The sequence below is a fragment of the Silurus aristotelis genome, assembly GCF_946808225.1.
Source record: "Silurus aristotelis genome assembly, chromosome: 27".
Classification (NCBI taxonomy): domain Eukaryota; kingdom Metazoa; phylum Chordata; class Actinopteri; order Siluriformes; family Siluridae; genus Silurus; species Silurus aristotelis.
Genome location: NC_139600.1, coordinates 11,936,015 through 11,956,115, shown reverse-complemented (window position 1 = coordinate 11,956,115; position 20,101 = coordinate 11,936,015). Strand labels below are relative to the sequence as shown.

General features: G+C 35.2%; 1 protein-coding gene across 1 annotated transcript; it reads left to right on the top strand.

Moving 5' to 3' along the window:
• Positions 1 to 2,064: 2,064 nt before the first annotated feature.
• LOC310721542 (uncharacterized protein) lies at positions 2,065 to 19,785 on the top strand. Its single transcript, XM_083533326.1, has 14 exons — positions 2,065 to 2,092; positions 2,279 to 2,321; positions 2,532 to 2,576; positions 2,776 to 3,058; positions 7,692 to 7,831; positions 7,924 to 8,015; positions 8,218 to 8,286; positions 13,314 to 13,353; positions 13,614 to 13,658; positions 13,832 to 14,114; positions 14,632 to 14,771; positions 14,871 to 14,962; positions 16,987 to 17,062; positions 19,643 to 19,785. The coding sequence occupies exons 1-14, from the start codon at positions 2,081 to 2,083 to the stop codon at positions 19,660 to 19,662; spliced, it is 1,380 nt and encodes a 459-aa protein (XP_083389452.1). The 5' UTR covers positions 2,065 to 2,080; the 3' UTR covers positions 19,663 to 19,785.
• The last annotated feature ends 316 nt before the right edge of the window (positions 19,786 to 20,101 follow it).

Here is a 20,101-nt window from a genome sequence, read left to right as displayed (position 1 = left end):
TTGCTCAACTTTAAAAAGCATCTTTGGAGGTCTCATCTACTCTTTAGAGACTGCATTTTTGATGACATTTCAGCAAAATTTTTCAGAAAATTCACCATTTTTGCTAACATATTGCAACACTCAACACTTGACAACAAAGGAGTTCCCCACCTTGTTGTTTGTTTGGGGTTCCAGCTACCCAGTGTGTCTGATCAACTAACCCTAACCCTAACCCTCCCAGATACCCCTCTGCCAAGCTGGTCATTCCAAGCCAATACAGTTTGAGTTTGGAGCTTGCTTGTGATTACAGGCAAGAAGGTGATGGGCATCAGGTGTGGTGATTGGATTAATTTGGTGGCTTGCTGCGTTCTTGACCAGTTTTTATCCACTCATAGATAAAAAGGAACGACTGATTTAGCAAAATGTAATTGAGTAAAAAAGTAAGATATTTGACTTTGAAATGTAGTTAAATTAAAGTAAAAGACTTCTAAATGGAAATAGTTCAGTAAAGTACAGATACGTGAAAAGCTACTTAAGTACCGTAAGAAATATATATATATATATTTTCGTTACTGTCCACCACTGATGACTGTCTGTAATTATATTCATTGATGACAATGCCCAGACAGGTACATGCTGATATGGCTTCAGATCCTGGCTTCAGCTTTTCTAACGTGAGCAAATTATTAATGTTTCTAAGGCAAACAGCAACAAAATAGGTTGATTCATATTTATAAGACTGGAAAAACAGACAAGGTTTGAAACAATGTAAATAATAAACAGGCACTTACACCTATCTGGAACTGGATAACAAGCACTGAATGCTTGAGATTCACAAATCAACATCTCAATTCAAAAATACATTTACATGCACTGGATAATGATTTATACCACTTATTTAAGCACATTATTTTAAATACCTTTTATGGTTGTTTAATTTACTAGTAGCCAAGATCTACTTTTGTAAAAACAAATTTCAAGCATTATATAAAACACAAACAAATTCAAAAATGTTGGTAAACTAAATTGGAATATAAAATGACCAAACAAATTAATAGGAAAAATATGTAGAATGTGTCTTAGTCCTGACTTTAAATTTGTGTCTACTGTAAACTCAGATTCCAGTACCTAGCTGATGGACAGCTAATTTGTTTGTAGCTAATCCTTCTCATTTGGTTTGACACATTGGATGTTCCAGGATACTTGTCTGCTAACAAGATTTGTAAAGAATGAACAGTCTTGCTGACAGCTTACATTAGTCTGACAATTCATCTCTAAAAGGTCTGGCGTTCTGTATAAAACACATATGATTAATGCTTATGATTGATTATGATCAGGAACATGCCATGATTATTGACACAACACTGGTCACCATTCTGGTGGTTGATATAAATGCAAGTTGAGGTTCTTTGTGCATCTGCATGATCGTATGTATTGTGCCTCTGCCAAGAAAGCGCTAAGTTCATTTTCCTGTAAATCCTAATAAATAAGAACAAACAAGGTCTGGCACTTCTGGAGTTTTTACTTTTTCATTCCCAAATATATGCAAAAATTCATGCAAAAGTGTATTTTTCCTAGTAAAAAATCTTGACAATGGAAAAGAAAAACGACACTTTGCACAGTTTACCAATTACTGAAACAATTATCAACAAATTGCCATTTTAATATGATTTAAATGCACATTCTGACAGTTTTATTACAGGTTTATTAGTTTCTCTATTTATTGACACTGTATCAACAAAGTATCAATGAAAATGAAAATGAAAACAGCAGTGTTCATCTCCTAAAGAAGGAGCAAACATCAATCTGTAAAAGGATTGCTGGAAGTATCATCACATTAGATTTAGCTGTGATGGTTTTTCTTTTTGTGCATGAACAGATTATCATGCTGGATAAAACATATACCCATATTATATATTTCTGTATGCATGTTCAAAACTAGATCACTTTCATTGCTATAGGCTGTCTTCCAAAGAAAACTTGTTTGCATTCGTAAAACACAAAGTGAATTTGACTTTGAAATTAACAACATAAACATATACTGAAACACCTAGTTGACAGTACAGAGTTTAAAATTGTCAAAGAGGTGACTTTCTGATTTATGTTGACCAAGGTAAGAACATTTTATTTGCCTTAATACATTATATATTTGCTTTATGATGCACTTCTTATTTGCACAGTAAAAAGGTTTGATTCTTAAGAGCACATGCTATATTTCTTCTTAATTTTACTATGTTCTTTTCGTGCTGTTGTAAATTATGTCATCAATCAAAATGTTGTTTGAATGTTCATGTTTTAGAAGAAAATGGTGAATTCACTGAGGCCCATGCTTCCTTTTTTAGGTAAACAGTGATTGCAATTATCAAACTGAAAAAAATATTTTTCTTTTAGCTTTAGCTAACATTCATCATTCATCATCATTAACTTTTAATTAATGTATTAATATAAATTAACTATTATCTATGAATTATCAAGTAATTATTTCTATTACATCTTTCCATAAACAGGCAAGTAATATAATTACTAATTTAAGCTTATATATTATTCCACAGGGATATATATTTCCTCATTACAGTGGACATTTACATATCAAGAAGGTACAGATATAGTAGATTAATAAATAAAATACATGTTTTATATTTGTCATATTATAAAAAAAATAATAAAATTTCTTAAAGCTTGAAGAAAAGCATGATGCAAAAAAAAAAAAAAAAAATCCAATATTTATATTAATTTGGATACTGGTATAAAATAATCCTACCAAATCAGAAATTTATGTTTCCTTTTTTCTTTCAGTCAATCTGGCCTTAGGGGGAATAGCAGCACAATCTTCAACACTTTCTAACTTTTTTAATGCTCACATGGCTAACGATGGCAACAGACAATCTGATTTTTATCAGAGATCATGTAGTACTACAAATGAAGAAAATAGCCCATGGTGGAGGGTGGATTTGTTGGCAGTGTATGACATTGGAAATGTACTCATCACTAACAGAGGTGACTGCTGTCCAGAACGATTAAATGCTGGAGAGATTCACATTGGCAGATCCTTAGTCAACAATGGCAACAATAACCCAAGGTGATTTTTTTTTTTCAATAAATGTATTTCAAAATATCAGATAAGAAAATATTAATGTTAAAGAATAACACTAATATATTTTAATATTTACAACCCCGAAGTGAATTGTAAAATAAAACCCGAATGCATTTAAATTTGTAAATCTCAGAAAACCATATTTAATTAAAAATAGAACATATAAAACATATCAAATGTTTAAACTGAGGAAATGTAGCATTTTAAGTGGGGAAAAAGGTAATTTTGAAATGAATGGCTGCAACATGTCTCAAAAGGGGATCGTGGTCATCCATGGTTTCCCAAAAGAATTGAAAATTTCGATTCATCTTACCACAGAACAGAAGTCTTTTCTTCAGTCCATATTAAATGAAGGTGGTGACATTTCTGTATATGTTAAAATCTTTATCTTTGCACAGAGCTTTAACCTGCATTTATGAATGACATGGCAGTGGTTTTTGAGTCCATGCTGTGATATTTAATAAAGAATCATGTCTTTATAATGCAGTGCCAACTGAGGGCCTGAAGATCACAAACACCAATATTTAGATTTCTCTAAATTCTTAGAATCTTCTGAAAATATTATGTACCCTAAAGGATGAGATATTTAAAGTCTTAACATTTTTATTTTTAAAAACATTATTCGGAAATTGTTGTAAGGACAGTTTTACACAGATTGGTGAATCTCTGCCTATTTTTAATTCTGAGAGTCTGGCTCTCTAAGATTCTTTTTTATATGCATTCATGTCACTAAACTGTTTCTAATTAACTTGATTATTTGCTAATTGTTTTTCCAGCTCTTTTTGTTTAGTAACATTTATTTTCCAGCCTTTTGCAACCCGGTCCCAACTTTTTGGAGATGTGTTGCCGCCATCAAGTTCAGAATTTTATTTCCTTAAAATTTTACATTTACATAGTGAAAGCATTTTCTATGTTTTATTGTGAATAGAATATGGTTCAATGAAATTTGCAAATCATTGCTTTTTCTTTTCATTTACATTTTACACAAGTGTCCCAACTATTTGAAATTGGGGTTGTATTAAATTATTATTATTTGATATTAAATTTTTTTTGGTATAGATTTACAACTTTAATTATAACAAGTTATATTGAAACATTTATTATAAATATTGTAAAAACCCAGCCATTAGGGGGGCACAAGCCAGTGTACTCTTAGTGCCGGTCCCAAGCCCGGGTAAATGGGGAGGGTTGCGTTAGAAAGGGCATCCAGCGTAAAACATGTGCCAAATCAAATATGCGGATCACAAATGAGAATTTCATACCGGATCGGTCGAGGCCCGGGTTAACAACGACCGCCACAGGTATCGTTAGCCGACAGGGTACCGGTGGAAATTGGGCTACTGTTGGCCGAAGGAGGAGAAGGAGTGGAGGAAGGCGTCTACAGAGACGGCAGGAAAAGGAGCAGTGTAGGAGAGTAGAGGTTCGGGTTGGTACTTTAAATGTTGGTACTATGACGGGTAAAGGGAGAGAGATAGCTGATATGATGGAGAGGAGAAAGGTAGATGTGTTGTGTGTTCGGGAGACCAAGTGGAAAGGGAGTAAGGCCAGGAACATTGGAGGTGGGTTTAAACTGTTTTATCATGGTGTGGATGGGAAGAGAAATGGTGTAGGGGTGATTCTGAAAGAAGCATACAGTAAGAGTGTAGTGGAGGTGAAGAGAGTTTCTGATAGGGTGATGATCGTGAAGGTGGAAGTTGAAGGGATGATGATAAATGTCATCAGTGTCTATGCTCCACAAGTTGGCTGTGAGATGGAGGAGAAAGAAAGATTCTGGAGTGAATTAGATGAAGTGGTAGATGGTGTACCTAGGAAAGAACGATTGGTGATTGGGGCAGACTTTAATGGGCATGTAGGTGAAGGGAACAGAGGTGATGAGGAGGTGATGGGTAGGTATGGTTTTAAGGAGAGGAATGTGGAAGGGCAGATGGTGGTAGATTTTGCTAAAAGGATGGAAATGGCAGTGGTGAACACGTATTTTAAGAAGAAGGAGGATCATAGGGTGACGTATAAGAGTGGAGGAAGGAGCACACAGGTGGATTATCTTCTGTGTAGGAGATGCAACCTGAAGGAGATTGGAGACTGTAAGGTGTTGGCAGGGGACAGTGTAGCTAGACAGCATCGGATGGTGGTCTGTAGGATGGTTTTGGAGGCGAAGAAGAAGAGGAGGAAAGTAAGGTTTGAAAGAAGAATAAGATGGTGGAAACTGAAGGAGGAAGAGTGTAGTGTGAGGTTCAGGGAAGAGGTCAGACAGGGGCTTGGTGGTGGTGAAGAGGTGCCGGATGATTGGGCAACTACTGCAGGAGTGATGAGGGAGGCAGCTAGAAAAGTACTTGGTGTGACATCTGGAAATAGAAAGCAAGACAAGGAGACGTGGTGGTGGAATGAGGAAGTGCAGGAGAGCATTAGGGGAAAGAGATTGGCAAAACAGAAGTGGGATCGACAGAGTGATGAGAAGAGTACAAGGAGATGCGGCAGCAGGTTAAAAGGGATGTGGCGAAAGCCAAGGAAAAGGCATATGAGGAGCTGTATAAGAGGTTGGACACTAAGGAAGGAGAAAAGGATTTATACCGATTGGCCAGGCAGAGAGACCGAGCTGGGAAGGATGTACTGCAAGTTAGAGCAATAAAGGATGGAGAGGGAAATGTGTTGACTAGTGAGGAGAGTGTGTTGAGAAGATGGAGGGAGTATTTTGAGCAGCTGATGAATGAGGAAAATCAGAGAGAGAGAAGGTTGGAGGATGTGGAGTTGGTGAAGCAGGATGTAGATAGGATTAGTAAGGAGGAAGTGAGAGCAGCGATTAAGAGGATGAAGAATGGAAAGTCGGTTGGACCAGATGACATACCGGTAGAAGCGTTTAGATGTTTAGGAGAGATGGCAGTGGAGTTTTTAACCAGATTGTTTAACAGGATTCTGGAAGGGGAGAGGATGCCTGAGGAATGGAGAAGGAGTGTGCTGGTACCGATCTTTAAGCATAAGGGAGATGTGCAGACCTGCAGTAACTACAGGGGAATTAAGTTGATCAGTCACACCATGAAGTTATGGGAAAGAGTAGTGGAAGCCAGGCTGAGAGAAGAGGTGACCATCTGTGAGCAACAGTATGGTTTCATGCCGAGGAAGAGCACCACAGATGCCTTATTTGCTTTGAGGATGTTGATGGAGAAGTATAGAGAAGGACAGAAGGAGCTGCATTGTGTATTTGTGGATTTAGAGAAAGCGTACGACAGGGTGCCGAGAGAGGAGTTGTGGTATTGTATGAGGAAGTCAGGTGTGTCAGAGAAGTATGTGAGGGTGGTGCAGGACATGTATGAGGACAGTGTGACGGCAGTAAAGTGTGCAGTAGGTACGACAGACTGGTTCAAGGTGAAGGTTGGACTGCATCAAGGATCGGCCCTGAGCCCTTTCCTGTTTGCAGTGGTGATGGACAGGTTGACGGACGAGGTCAGACAGGAGTCTCCCTGGACTATGATGTTTGCAGATGATATTGTGATTTGTGGCGAGAGTAGAGAGCAGGTTGAGAAGAGCCTGGAGAGGTGGAGATATGCGCTGGAGAGAAGGGGAATGAAAGTCAGTAGGAGTAAGACAGAGTACATCTGTGTGAATGAGAGGGAGGGCAGTGGAGTGATGCGGTTGCAGGAAGAAGAGGTGGAGAAGGTGGAGGAGTTCAGGTACCTGGGGTCAACAGTGCAAAGTAATGGAGAGTGTGTTAGGGAAGTAAAGAAAAGAGTGCAGGCAGGGTGGAGTGGGTGGAGAACAGTGACAGGAGTGATTTGTGATAGAAGAGTATCTGCAAGAATAAAAGGGAAAGTTTATAGGACTGTGGTGAGACCTGCGATGTTGTATGGATTAGAGACAGTGGCATTGAGTAAAAAACAGGAGGTGGAGCTGGAGGTAGCAGAGCTGAAGATGTTGAGGTTTTCCTTGGGAGTGACGAGGATGGACAAGATTAGAAATGAGTTTATTAGAGGGACAGCACATGTAGGATGTTTTGGTGACAAGGTGAGGGAGGCGAGATTGAGATGGTTTGGACATGTGCAGAGGAGGGACATGAATTATATTGGTAGAAAAATGCTGAAGATGGAGCCACCAGGTAGGAGGAAAAGAGGAAGGCCAAGGAGGAGGTTCATGGATGTGGTGAGGGAAGACATGCAGGTGGTTGGTGTAAAAGAGGCAGATATAGAGGACAGGGTGGTATGGAGACGGATGATCCGCTGTGGCGACCCCTAATGGGAGCAGCCGAAAGAACAAGAAGAAGATTATAAATATTGTAAATGCCATGAATTTATGCTTAACATTAAGTCACTCATTAGTTTAGTATTGCTGAATTTAAAGTATTGCAAAGTAAGACTTCAGAAAACATAAAAACTACAGGTCTGTATATGAATAGAAAATAAATTTTTACTGATGCAAATCATGTAATTCTGACAAAAGAGTTGAAAGTATTAATTGGTTGGTATTAATAGCTGTTGATTTCTCAATTCTGAATAATCATAACATGTTGATTATTTATTCACCCAAGAACTCTGAAAGTACACATATCAGAGTTGTGATTTTTTTTAATAAGTAATAATTAACTTTAAAATAAGCCTAAAAAAATGTTTTTATATTTTTCTTTTTTCAGGTGCCTCATAATCTCTGGCATCCCTATTGGTGGCACTGCAAACTACACTTGCAATATGGTGGGCCGTTATGTAAATATCTTCCTTACCAATATTTTCCAGTACCTTACACTCTGTGAAGTGGAAGTCTATGGGGTTCCAGGTTGCACTTTTTTATTAAATGTATTATTTCAAATATATTTGACAAGTTTTTCCTCAGTTGCTAATTATCAGTTTTGGTGACTTTTTTTTTAGTGCCTGTTGTTAAAAGAGTGTTTCTGAGATTAAAATTTAACAGCCGTGAGGATCTCAATAACCCTACCATGAGGGACAAAGTTCTCCAAAAGGTGTGTTTGTACTAAATTATACTTGATTGTCAGTTTATTAGGTACACAGATCTTGTAGCTACACCCATAGCAAATAACTGTTTGGAGTCCATCTTTTGCATAGCACAGTGTGTTGTAGTGATGAAGCCCACTGCTATTGCTTCACCAGATACACACATCTGGTATGCATAATGCATAATACATAATATTTTTTTCTCTACAGCTTAAATCTGGCAAAATCCCTCCTTCGGTATTTCAGATCCGTTGGACAAAAGAACCACAACCTGAAACTAAAACTTAAAAATGGGTAGGAAATTCTGTAAAAATACTAATGCTACGCTATTGCTACTGTCATGAATACACCCCTCGTGAGTACACATAAGTACATCCCTCACATTTCAGTGACTATTTAAGTATATCTACTCAAGAGAGACAATACTATAGAAATAAACTATATTTGAGTAGTCAATGTGCAGCTTGTATAGCAATACATATTTACTGTCCTCTGAAAATAACTCAACATACAGCCATTATTGTTTGAATATTTAGCAACAAAAGCAAATACACCCTAAGTGATGCAAAGCCACATGTCCTATTCATCATGTTTATGTTTTTGTCTGCTTGACAGAACCATACAAATTTGGGTATCTTGTATTAGAGCAGTTAAAAGTTGGTGCTTTAAGTACAATTATCTTATACTGACCACTGGATGTTTAACATGGCACCTCATGACAAAGAACAATCTGAAGATTTGAGAATTAGAATTGTTGCTCTCCACAAAGATGACCGCGGCTATAAGAAGATCAGTAACACCCTGAATCTGAGTTGCAGTACAGTGGCCAGTGCAGTACAGTAGCCCACTTTTATCAGGAACTGTTAACATTTAACGGTTAGGTAGGGCATTTTTAGCTGTGAGTCCCAAAAGCTGTGGCAGGGTTCCCTGGTGGTCTAGTGGTTAGGAGGTGGTGTTCTCCAACCCCAGCATTAGGGTTGCACAAGCCAGTCAACTCTTAGTGCCTGTCTCAAGCCCAGATGAATGGAAAGGGTTGTGTTAGGAAGGGCATCCAGCGTAAAAACCTGTGCCAAATCGAACATGCGGATCATAAATACGGACGAACCGCTGTGGCGACCCCTAATGGGAGAAGCCAAAAGAAAGTTTTAACAAGTTAGCCTTTATATACTCACATTTGTTTCTTAGACAATAATGGCTGTATGTTGAGTCTCTTGAGAAAATATAATAAAATGGTTGCTGAAATGTGAGGGGTGTACACACTTTTGTGCGATACTGTACATCCATAGCCACAGCCTTTCCAAATCATGAACTGTCGGGTGTTTGCACATGTTTCAAATTTTCCTAGTGAACCAATGTATTCATTAAAAGTACGACTTGTATGTATGACTTTAAAGCACTTTTGTACATAACTCTGGATAATGACATCTGCTAAATTCTGTAAACGTGTGTGTATGTAATACATATATTAATGGTTAAGGTGCTGGGTTACTGATCGGAAGGTCAGTGGTTCAAGCGCCAGTATTGCCAATCTGCCATTCTTGTGCCCTTGAGCAAGGCCCTTAACCCTCTGTGCTCCAGGGGCACTATATATTGCTGACCCTACACTCTGGCCCCAGGTGCCAAACAAGCTGGGATATGCAAAAAAAAAATTTTCACTGTGCTGTAATGTATATGTAAATAATAAAGGCTATTCTATTCTAGATACACAATCTCAATGTGTGCTACCAAATGGTTAATGGTTAAGATGTTGAACCAGAAGGTCATAAGTTCAAATTCCAGCATGCACCAACATGCCAGCCAATGCCAAGCTGCCAAGCTTAATTTCTTTTTTTTTATCTTCATTCATCTTCATCAAAAATCATTACTTTGTTACTAAATTATTACAAAATTACTAATTAATCACAATTTTTTATATCATTTTAATATAGTTTTAGTTTCTAATATCTAAAATATGGTAAAATTAGATAGAGTGATGACCAAATTAAAAGATGATCTAATATCTAACTACATATAAAAGGTGGTATCAAAATGTTTAGAGACTAGATCTGTTTACAAGCAAGTACTTTATTTATCTACATTTACACATTATCACATTCATAATAGTTCCCATTGTACAGCAATACAGCGCTCCTAGCGTAACTGCCACTTCTGAAATATGCCCTGGAAGTCTTCTTTTAGAAGCTCACCTGGGAGGGGATCTTGCTGACAGGGTGTTCTACAGTAACTTGCCATCCATGATAAAATCTTAGACGTGGTTAACGCACGTGGACCAAAGAACGCCAGTTGAACTGCTCCCAGTGTACACAGGATGATGTCTTTTGGCACACTGACTTATGAAGGTCAGTAGTCCCTGTGACTGTGCATGCAGACTTTTGCTGCCATCTGTTGGCATACTACAAAAGTAGTCTCAAACCTTTTTTTATATACCTTGTATCTTGCTACAGAAATCACTCTGTGTTTTAAAATGTATTACAGCTCTCCTATACTATTAAGCAGACTGTATTAAATATGTACAGCTTAATATCTTAAAATGATATATACTTATACTTTCTGTGTGTGTGTGTGTGTGTGTGTGTGTGTGTGTGTGTGTGTGTGTGTGTGTGTGTGTGTGTGTGTGTGTGTGCATATAATATAGCAAACAATATCTCTCTTGTTCAAAGATGCAGAGAGACATCCATGCACATTCTGCTTGATGAAATACAGTATGTCCTGGACATGCAAGCGGGCTCTGATTATGTAGTACACATGGAGGAAGCACAAACTAAAAAAAACAGGCTGGTGATCAAGTGCTTATCCTGCTAACCCCAAAAAGGGGGGGTGAAGAGTTTATTTTAAATCTTCTTCCTCTTCTGGCTGCTCCCATTAGGGGTCACCACAGCGGATCATCTGTCTCAAAGAGATTATTTTAAATAAATCATTTTTAAAAAAAAGTCTGTCTCTGTTTCTTCTAAAATTGTTTGAGAGATCATAATTCAGTGTGTACAGATGTTTTTAAATGTACAAGAATATACTGTAAAGTGTATAATTCACATTGATAAAGTTCTCAGTATTTATTAATGACTAGTTGATTGGTATATAATGTGTATGTACACACACACACACACACACACATTATAAAATAAATAAATAAATAAAAAAAAAATTATATATATATATATATATATATTACCAGTGTGTAAAGTGACTTGGCCGAGTACAAGCAAACATAAAAAGACATGTGGCAAAAGAGGGTGTGGTTGAGCATAGGTTGCAAATGACATATGGCATACACACAAAGGGTTCTGTAGTAGTGTTTAGCATTTATTTTGCATTATTTAAAGCACCTGAAGTGCATTTTAACTTTTACACTCACTAGCCAATTTATTTGGAGTGGTTAAAACACCACCTTGCTTTCAGAACAGCCTCAATTCTTTACAGTATAACATGGATTTCTTAATGTGTAGGAAACACATCAGTTCTGGTCCATGTGATTGCATTATATCACTGAAAGAAAACATTCCACACATCATTCTGAAATCACCAGCAGCCAGACAGGTTAATTCCACTAATGCCAATTTTTAAAACAAAACAATGTAAAAACAAAAACAAATATTTATCAGATCAGGCAGTGTTTTCCAGTTTAAAGTCCATTCCTATTTTAGCTTTAGATCCATGTTCTTGGCTGACAGTCAGGAGTAGAACCTAATTTGGTTTAAGCTGGTCCACCTCATTTGGTTTGATGTAATGTATGTTGCAAAACCCTTTTGCGTTTACTCACGTTAAAAACGATCATTACTGTAAACCTTCTTTGAGCTTTCTCTGTAAACTCAGATGAATGCTGTGTGTGAAAATCCTAGATCAGTCTTACATTTCTCAAACTATCTCATCTGTTACAACACCGTTACTGTCATCACTGAGATCACTAAGATAAAAGTTTTTTACTATTCTGAAGTTTAATGTTTGCAATTCTAAATGAATCTGTAATGAATAAATGTATCTGTATTTGCATTATTTTACGCATTTTTCCTTCCAGCACTCCAAGAGCTTTAAGCAACCCAGATAAGAATGGGTTCCCTCTTGAGTCTGGTTCCTCTCTAGGTTTCTTCCTTATGCCATCTCGGGGAGTTTTTCCTTGCCACAGTTGCTCATCAGGGACAAACGAACTTACAAAGAACATATTTACTTTTAATCGCCACATTATCTGTGTAAAGCTGCTTTGAGACAATGTTCATTGTTAAAAGCGCTATACAAATAAAAATGCATTGAATTGAATTGAGTAGCCTGATGCAAATTTCATTCAAAGTACTACTTTTCTTACAAAAATTCCTCCAAGAAATCCTAAACCTCTGTATTTGAAATCAACACCCCTTATGCTGTGTTACAACTAACAGCACAGCTTTCAAACTGTATTTATACTTCCAAACTCATTTAAATGTGTATACATGAATTGTTTATTTATATATCAATATCAATTCATATTGTTTATCCATATTTTTAGCATGTATTATGGATTATAAATATTTTTTAAATTCTTTAAATAAAATGCTCCTGCAATTTAAACAGCTCAAATTTGGATATTTTAGCCCATTTCTGACATTGTGTCCCTGAAAAATAAATACTCTTTCTTTTGAAACTCGATTAAACTGTATTTATCTCTCAAAAGAGAAACAACAATTGATCTGACATAAATTAATTATCTGGTGATGTATTTATTAATTCAGTATTTCTGATGACACAATCTCTTTTAGCAGTGACATAAAAAAAAAAAAAAAAAAAAAAAAAGTTTTCATCAATCGAAGATAGACTGATTCCTGAATTACTTGTAATACTGGATAAAACCTGAACCTGTTTTATTTATTTTTGTATAGATTTTTTCCCTAACCATATGACTCCGTCTGTGGCAAACTTGTTTGCATTTGTGAAGCACAACGTGCATTTGCCTTTTAAATAAACTACATAATTATTTAGCAAAACATCTCATGGACAGCACAGAGTTTTAAAGGGTCAAAGAGATGACTTTTGGGTTTATTTAGAGCAAGGTAAGAAATCTCAAACTTTATTTATTTGTCAAAGTAAATTACTATATATATATATATATATATATATATATATATATATATATATATATATATATATATATATATATATATATATATATATATATATATATATATATATACATATACTACTATATGATGCACTTAATTTAAATGGATGTACCCAGTAAACGTCTTAACTGATTTGCTTAATCAGTTGGCTACTATTATCTTTCTTTCCTTTACAAGTGCTGTTGTAAATCATCTAAAGTTCTTATCTTTCTATTTTAGAAAATGGAGAATTTACTTAGACCAATGCTTCTATTTTTAGGTAAACAAATTTTCAAGTGTTCACATTTTCACTATGTCCCATGTTCACTAATATGATATATATATATATATACACACACACACACACACACACACACACACACACACACACACACACACACACACACACACACACACACACATATTTTAACTTATAATTTTATACATTTTAGAGATTTTTATAAAATACATATCAATTGTTATCCCAATAAGTATGCACATAATAAAATGTTACATTTTGGATTCTCTATTTTTGCACAGGCATATGCATTTTCTCATTGCAGTGGATACTCACCCTTCAACAAGGTAGGTATATAGTAAAATACACATAAATTGTTTTAATCAGAAATTCTCAAATATGTAAAATTCTAAATTTCATAATAAAATAAATTATAAAGCAAAACAAAATCACTACAGTTTTAGATTTTGGACCCCAGTGCATTTGTATGTGTTATTAATAGTTTTTTTTCCCTCTACAGCCAATGTGGCCTTAGGAGGAATAGCAACACAATCATCATTATTTACTAACAATTTCTATCCTAACTTTGCTATCGATGGCAAAAGAACATCTATCATGGGTTCCGGATCATGTACACACACAAGTACTCAGAATAACCCATGGTGGAGGGTGGACTTGTTGGTGGTGTATGACATTAGCAATATAATAATCACTAACAGAGGCGACTGCTGTGCAGAACGGATAAATGGTGCTGAGATTCACATTGGCAACTCCTTACTTAACAACGGCAACAATAACCCCAGGTAATTATTGTAAAGAGCAATGTAAAAATATCAGCATAAAGGGAAAATAGTTTACTTTAAGGAATTATATTATTTATATATTGATTTCTGCAAGTTTTTTAAAATTTAGCAGGAATTATTTATATACATTGACAACCTTAAGAAGAAGCATTGGTTTGAACCCCTGACTTTCTGTTCAGTAACTCATAGCCTTAAATGTTGAATTACGAATGCTCATAATGCAATGTGGAATTGTGACTGATACCTAATACATAGATTTTTATAGTAAAGGATAGCAGTTTAACAAAAAATGTAATCTGCCTTTTTAATAAATTAAAACTTAATAACTTTTAACTATTATTATAGTTGATTTCAGGTTGGATACAGCTTTGATGCTTTCTAAAGCATTATTAACTGTATATTTAACCAACTATTTAACATTTACTCTCTCTCTCTCTCTCTCTCTCTCTCTCTCTCTCTCTCTCTCTCTCTCTCTCTCTCTCTCTCTCTCTCTCTCTCTTTCTCTTTCTCTTTGCAGATGTGTTGTTATCCCTAGCATGCCTGCAGGTGCCTCTGTAAACTACACGTGCAATATGATTGGTCGTTATGTGAACGTGATCATTCCATATGTTAGCAAGGCTCTCTCACTCTGTGAAGTGGAAGTCTATGCAGTTCAAGGTTACACTTTTAAATTTAAGTAAAAATTTATTTTATACTTAAAATAAAAATAATTTTTCAAGACTTGACAAAAAACTAACATTGTCCACTCTTTTGTAGTGCCTGTTATCAGAAGGGCATTTCTGAGGTTAAAATTAAACAGCAGCGAGGATCTTATTAACCCTACTGTAAAGGACAAAGTTCTTCAAGAGGTGCGTGCTTGTGAGAATGTCCACTCCGTTCTCGGTTTCTTAGTTATGTGTAAGTTGTAGCTACACTTATTAGCAACTACTGATTGTAGCACAGCTTATTACCCCACTTAATGGTTAAAAGCTCACTGTTAGCAGATTTATTTCTAAACCCACACTTCTAAAAAATATTAAGAAAACACTTAAATCAAACATTGGATCATGAAGAATAACAACTTTACTTATATACACTATGTTTCCAAATGTATTGGGTCACCTGACCTTTCCTATATGTGGTTCTTTTCCAAACTGTTACCACAAAGCTGCAGGCACTCAATTGTAAATTGTAAATTTATTATTTCCCTCACATTTCTACAAGCAATACCCCATAATGACAACATAAAAGAGGTTTGTTCAAATCTTTGCAAATGTATTAAAATAAAAAAATTCATAAATATTTATGTACACAGACACAAACACAGCCTTTGCTCATTACTTTGTTGAAGCACTGTTGGCACCAATTACAGCCTTATGTCCTGATGCTTCAAGCTTGGCACACCTATTCTTGGGTATTTTTTCCAATCTTCTTTGCAGAACCTCTCAAGCTCCATCAGGTTGGATTGAAAGCATCAGTTCACAGCCGTTTTCAGATCTCTCCAAAGATGTTCAATCAGGTTCAAGTCTGAGCTCTGGCTGGGCACAGAGTTGTTCAATAGCCACTCCTGTGTTATCTTGGCTGTGTGCTTAGGGTCATTGCCCTATTAGAAAATCAACCATTGCCTCAGTCTGAGAGCAAGTTTTCAAGGATGTCTCTGTACATTGCTGCATTCATCTTTTCCTCAATCCTGAGGGTTTTAAGTTCCTGCCACTAAAAAACATCCCCACAGCATGATGCTACCATCACCATGCTTCACTAAAGGGATAGTATTGGCCAGGAAATGAGCGGTGTCTGGTTTTCTAAAAAACATAATGCCTGCCATTCAGGCCAAAGAGTTTGATCTTTGTTTCTCATGGTCTGAGAGTCCTTCAGGTGCCTTTGGCAAACTCCAGATAGGCTCTCACCTGAGTTTTACTGAGGAGTGGCTTCAGTCTGGCCACTCTACCATACAGGCCTGATTGGTGAAGTGCTGCAGATATTGTTGTTTTTCCAGAAGGTTCTCCTCCATAGAGAAACACTGGAGCTCTCAGAGTGACCATCATTCTTGGTCACCTCCCTGACTAAGGCCCTTCTCCACAATCACTTAGTTTGGGTGGGTGGCTTGTTCTAGTAACAGTCCTAGTAGTTCCAAACTTCTTCCATTCACAGACGATGGAGGCGACCGTGCTCATTGGGACCATCGGTGCTGTAGAAATGTTTTTATTCCCTTCTCCAAATCTGTGCCTTGATGCAGTCCTGTCTTGGAGGGCTACAGACAATTCCTTGGACATTATTGCTTGGTTTGTGCTCTGACATGCACTGTTAACTGTGGACCTTATAAAGTCAGATGTATGCCTTTCCAAATGATGTCCAATAAACTACATTTACCACAGATGGACAATTAATTTATAGAAACGTCTTAAGGTTGATCAGTGTAAACAGGGTGCAACTGAGCTCAAGTTTGCATGATATGGCAAAGGCTGTGAATACTTATGTACATTTTTTTATTTATTTTTTTTAATAAATTAGTAAAAATTTCAAACAAATTTCTTTCACATTGTCATTATGGGGTATTGTAGAATATTTAGAAAAAAAATAAATTTTATCAATTTGGGACTAAGGCTGTAACATACAAACCTTCTGACACATCAATCCTTCTTGCATCAGCCAATAGGGTTGCAGATACCTCGATACAAGATACAAGACCCTTATAAAACACAAATATAGAGTCAATTTGGTCAGAAAGGATAAGGAGAAAGCAAATGACTGTGACCACCAACTGCAATTTATTTTTATGGTGGTCATGCTGTTGCCTCTCTAGTGCACCTGTTTTTTGAGAGGTGTAAATATAAAGCTGTATTTTTTATGCTGTTAATTTACAAAGCACAGTAATGACATTGTTTCTCTATAGATCAAATCTGCCAATGTGCAATTAGCTGTATTTCAGCTCCGCTGGAGAGTGGAACCAGAATTGTTTGGACACTTGGGTAAGAAATACTACTGCTGCTTCTGTTAATAATAAAATAAAAAATCTTAATGACAATGATAACAAAAGCAATTATCATCATCATCATCATGCACAAAGACATGGTACAAAGCCATAACTTTAGGCCAAGTGTGATTTATAGATTCATTTCTAATGTATGTTTCGACCATAGACAGTGGTGGAATATTCTGTCCGTAAAATGAAAGAATGAACAAACAGGGTTTCCATTTTCTGAAGGAACAAATGGGTGGCAGTGCATCAAGATGTTATTAGCCATATCTGGTGAAGATTGGATCAAATTTATTTGAGTGGAAATTCATACAGGCAAACAACTTTAAATAGGATGTCATAAGGTGCAGTGAAATGTACAGTACCTAATTGAGTGGATAAAAATCATCTACTGCCATATGCATCTTAGCTAGAAGTAAATTGAGAGGAAAAAATGTCTGGCCTTACTGTTCCTCCCTTCTGTACACATGTTGTCCTGTACATGCCTTTTAAATAAAATGCAAATCCTTGTAATCACAAATAATGTAAGATAAGGCTTTTTAAGCAATTAAGCACAGATTCACAAAAAAAGTGTTAGTTGGCAGCCATACTGTTTACAATATCAACATATTTTAATAATTATTGAGGATCTTTGCTTAGCGGTATGACAACAGAGTATTAAAGATAGGTTGCAAATCCTATATTTATTGTGTGAAACTATGTTTTTAAGTTGGATCGTATTCATACGATTAATTAACTAATTTTAAAATGGATAATGGTTAAAAAACAATACTGAATCATGCAAATATGATGAATGTTTATTATGAATATATTTATTAATTAAATATAATTATGTAATGAATAAATTATTTTAAATTGGTGCACATATGTAAAGAGTTCAATCCTTTTTACATCCAGAAGAAATCTCAGTCAACATATTAAGTAGCGGAGAACAAGTTTGTTTAGAATTAATAATAATAATAATAATAATAATAATAATAATAATAATAATAATAATAATAATAATAATAATAATAATAAACTTTAATGGAAGGAATGAAGACATTTGCTAAATTATGCTTAAATAAGTCTAACAGTATAAAAGAATATATCTTTGGAAAATAAAGTATTAAATATTAAGTACAAAATTATTAAACACACACACACTTATATACACAGCTGTAATACCCATATGTGGTCTAACAAATGTAAACTATTTCATAAACAATTACTATTTATTACATTTTATTTAATCAATTTAATTTGATGTGCCAATTTAATTGATTATTCAGTTCAATTAATATTACAAAAACTGCATTGCATTAAATAGATTTTTTTATTTTATTTTTATATTTAATTTGTATAAAATATTACACAATTCAGTTTTATATATAATTTAACCAAGACATTTTATTGAAAATTGCATACAAAATGTAAACTGTTGATGTTTACAAACGGTAGTAATAATAAACTACGTTACTAAAAAACGACAAGCAATGTCATGTTTTGCATTTCTTCCACCAAACATTTTACAGAACTGTGACTTAAAAACAAAGGTACATATCAAGCTGTGAATTTTGTGTACCATTACACCCCTAGAACCTAATAATCAATAATTAGCCAAAATAATTCTCCTGCTACAACTCTAACTTTCTGTACACATAATCACTGTAAAGCAGCTGTTCAACACTAATTTCAAAAATTTGGGAAAAATAAAAATAAGGACAGAATGCAAATCTCATAATCCCATATTCTATTCACAATAAAACATAAAAAAACATAGATGTATAAACTGAGGAAATGTACCATTTTAAGGATAGAATAAGTCATTTTAAATTTGATTACTGCAAATTTAATCCCAGACAGTTCATCTGGGAACTGTGTAGATCAGTTGCTGAAGTTTTGGGAGACAAATTTTGTCCCACTGCAAGCAGGCCAGTTCAACATCTGGACTCTACTACAAAGCCATGCTGTTGTGATGGATGTAAGATACGGTTTTGTCTTTAAATATGCAAGACCTTCTCCTAAAAAGGCATCATCTGGCTGAAAGCATTTGTTGCTATAAAAACCTGTATATACGTTTCACATTGATGGAGCCTTTCCACATACTTCTTCCCAGAGAAGATGGCAATTTTTAAACAATGAAGTTTACAAACAATGATTTCTGGAGGTGTTTCTCAGGCCATGCAGTGTTTTCCATTAAAGCATCATGCCTGTTTTTGATGAAGTGAAGTGCCTGAAGGTTCAAAGATCACGGGCACGATTTTTGCCCTTGTTCTTTGCACATAGAGATTTTTTTATTTTCTCTTAAAATTTTGAGGATATCATGCACTGAAGATAATAAGCCTTCACATTTTGATGTTGAGGGACATTATTCTAAACCTGAGACTCCTTCTCTAAATGTTAAATCTCCAGAAAGTTCATTATTAGAAAGCACAAGATGTCAGTTTCAAAAATGTAAGAGCAATTTGGTAACACTTGTTTTATAATACAAATCTTTCACTTTATAATTTTTTTAAGTTTGCAGAACATCAGTATTGATTCATGTATGTATTTTTCCTGTAAAATGACAGAATGTCATTCTGATTTGCAGGTGTCAAAAATAAATCTTGAGAAGATGAAGTGGTGAACAAAAGAAATCTTAAGAAGTAGAGGAAGAACAACAACAACAATGAACAATACATGAGTGAGGATTTGGTGTAGCATATGGAATTACTAGATATCTGATTAAATATGCACTATTATTAGACATATATTGTACATTGTAAATTGTTTTACTTTTGGAAATTGTTATTTATATGTACCATCAAATGACTCATGTACCATCAAATGATCAAATATTTGCTTGTTGAATTTAACACAGTTAAACCTTGGTTTGAGTTTGTATATAAGATATGATTACAGTATGCTAATTACATTTTGATCACAATTATAATTGTAGATATTTTCAGTAAATATTTTCATTAGAATAAGTGGAAAGGTAATAATTTCTATGTAAACATAATGGTAAACAAAACTTTAATAACAGATGAGCTTAAAAAACATCTGCACC

Excerpts from the sequence above, each read along its gene's own strand:
- LOC310721542 (XM_083533326.1), top strand. Across the intron at positions 2,322-2,531 it reads GCCCATGCTTCCTTTTTTAG|GGATATATATTTCCTCATTA; the intron begins GTAAACAGTGAT and ends ATTATTCCACAG. Across the intron at positions 2,577-2,775 it reads GACATTTACATATCAAGAAG|TCAATCTGGCCTTAGGGGGA; the intron begins GTACAGATATAG and ends TTTTTCTTTCAG.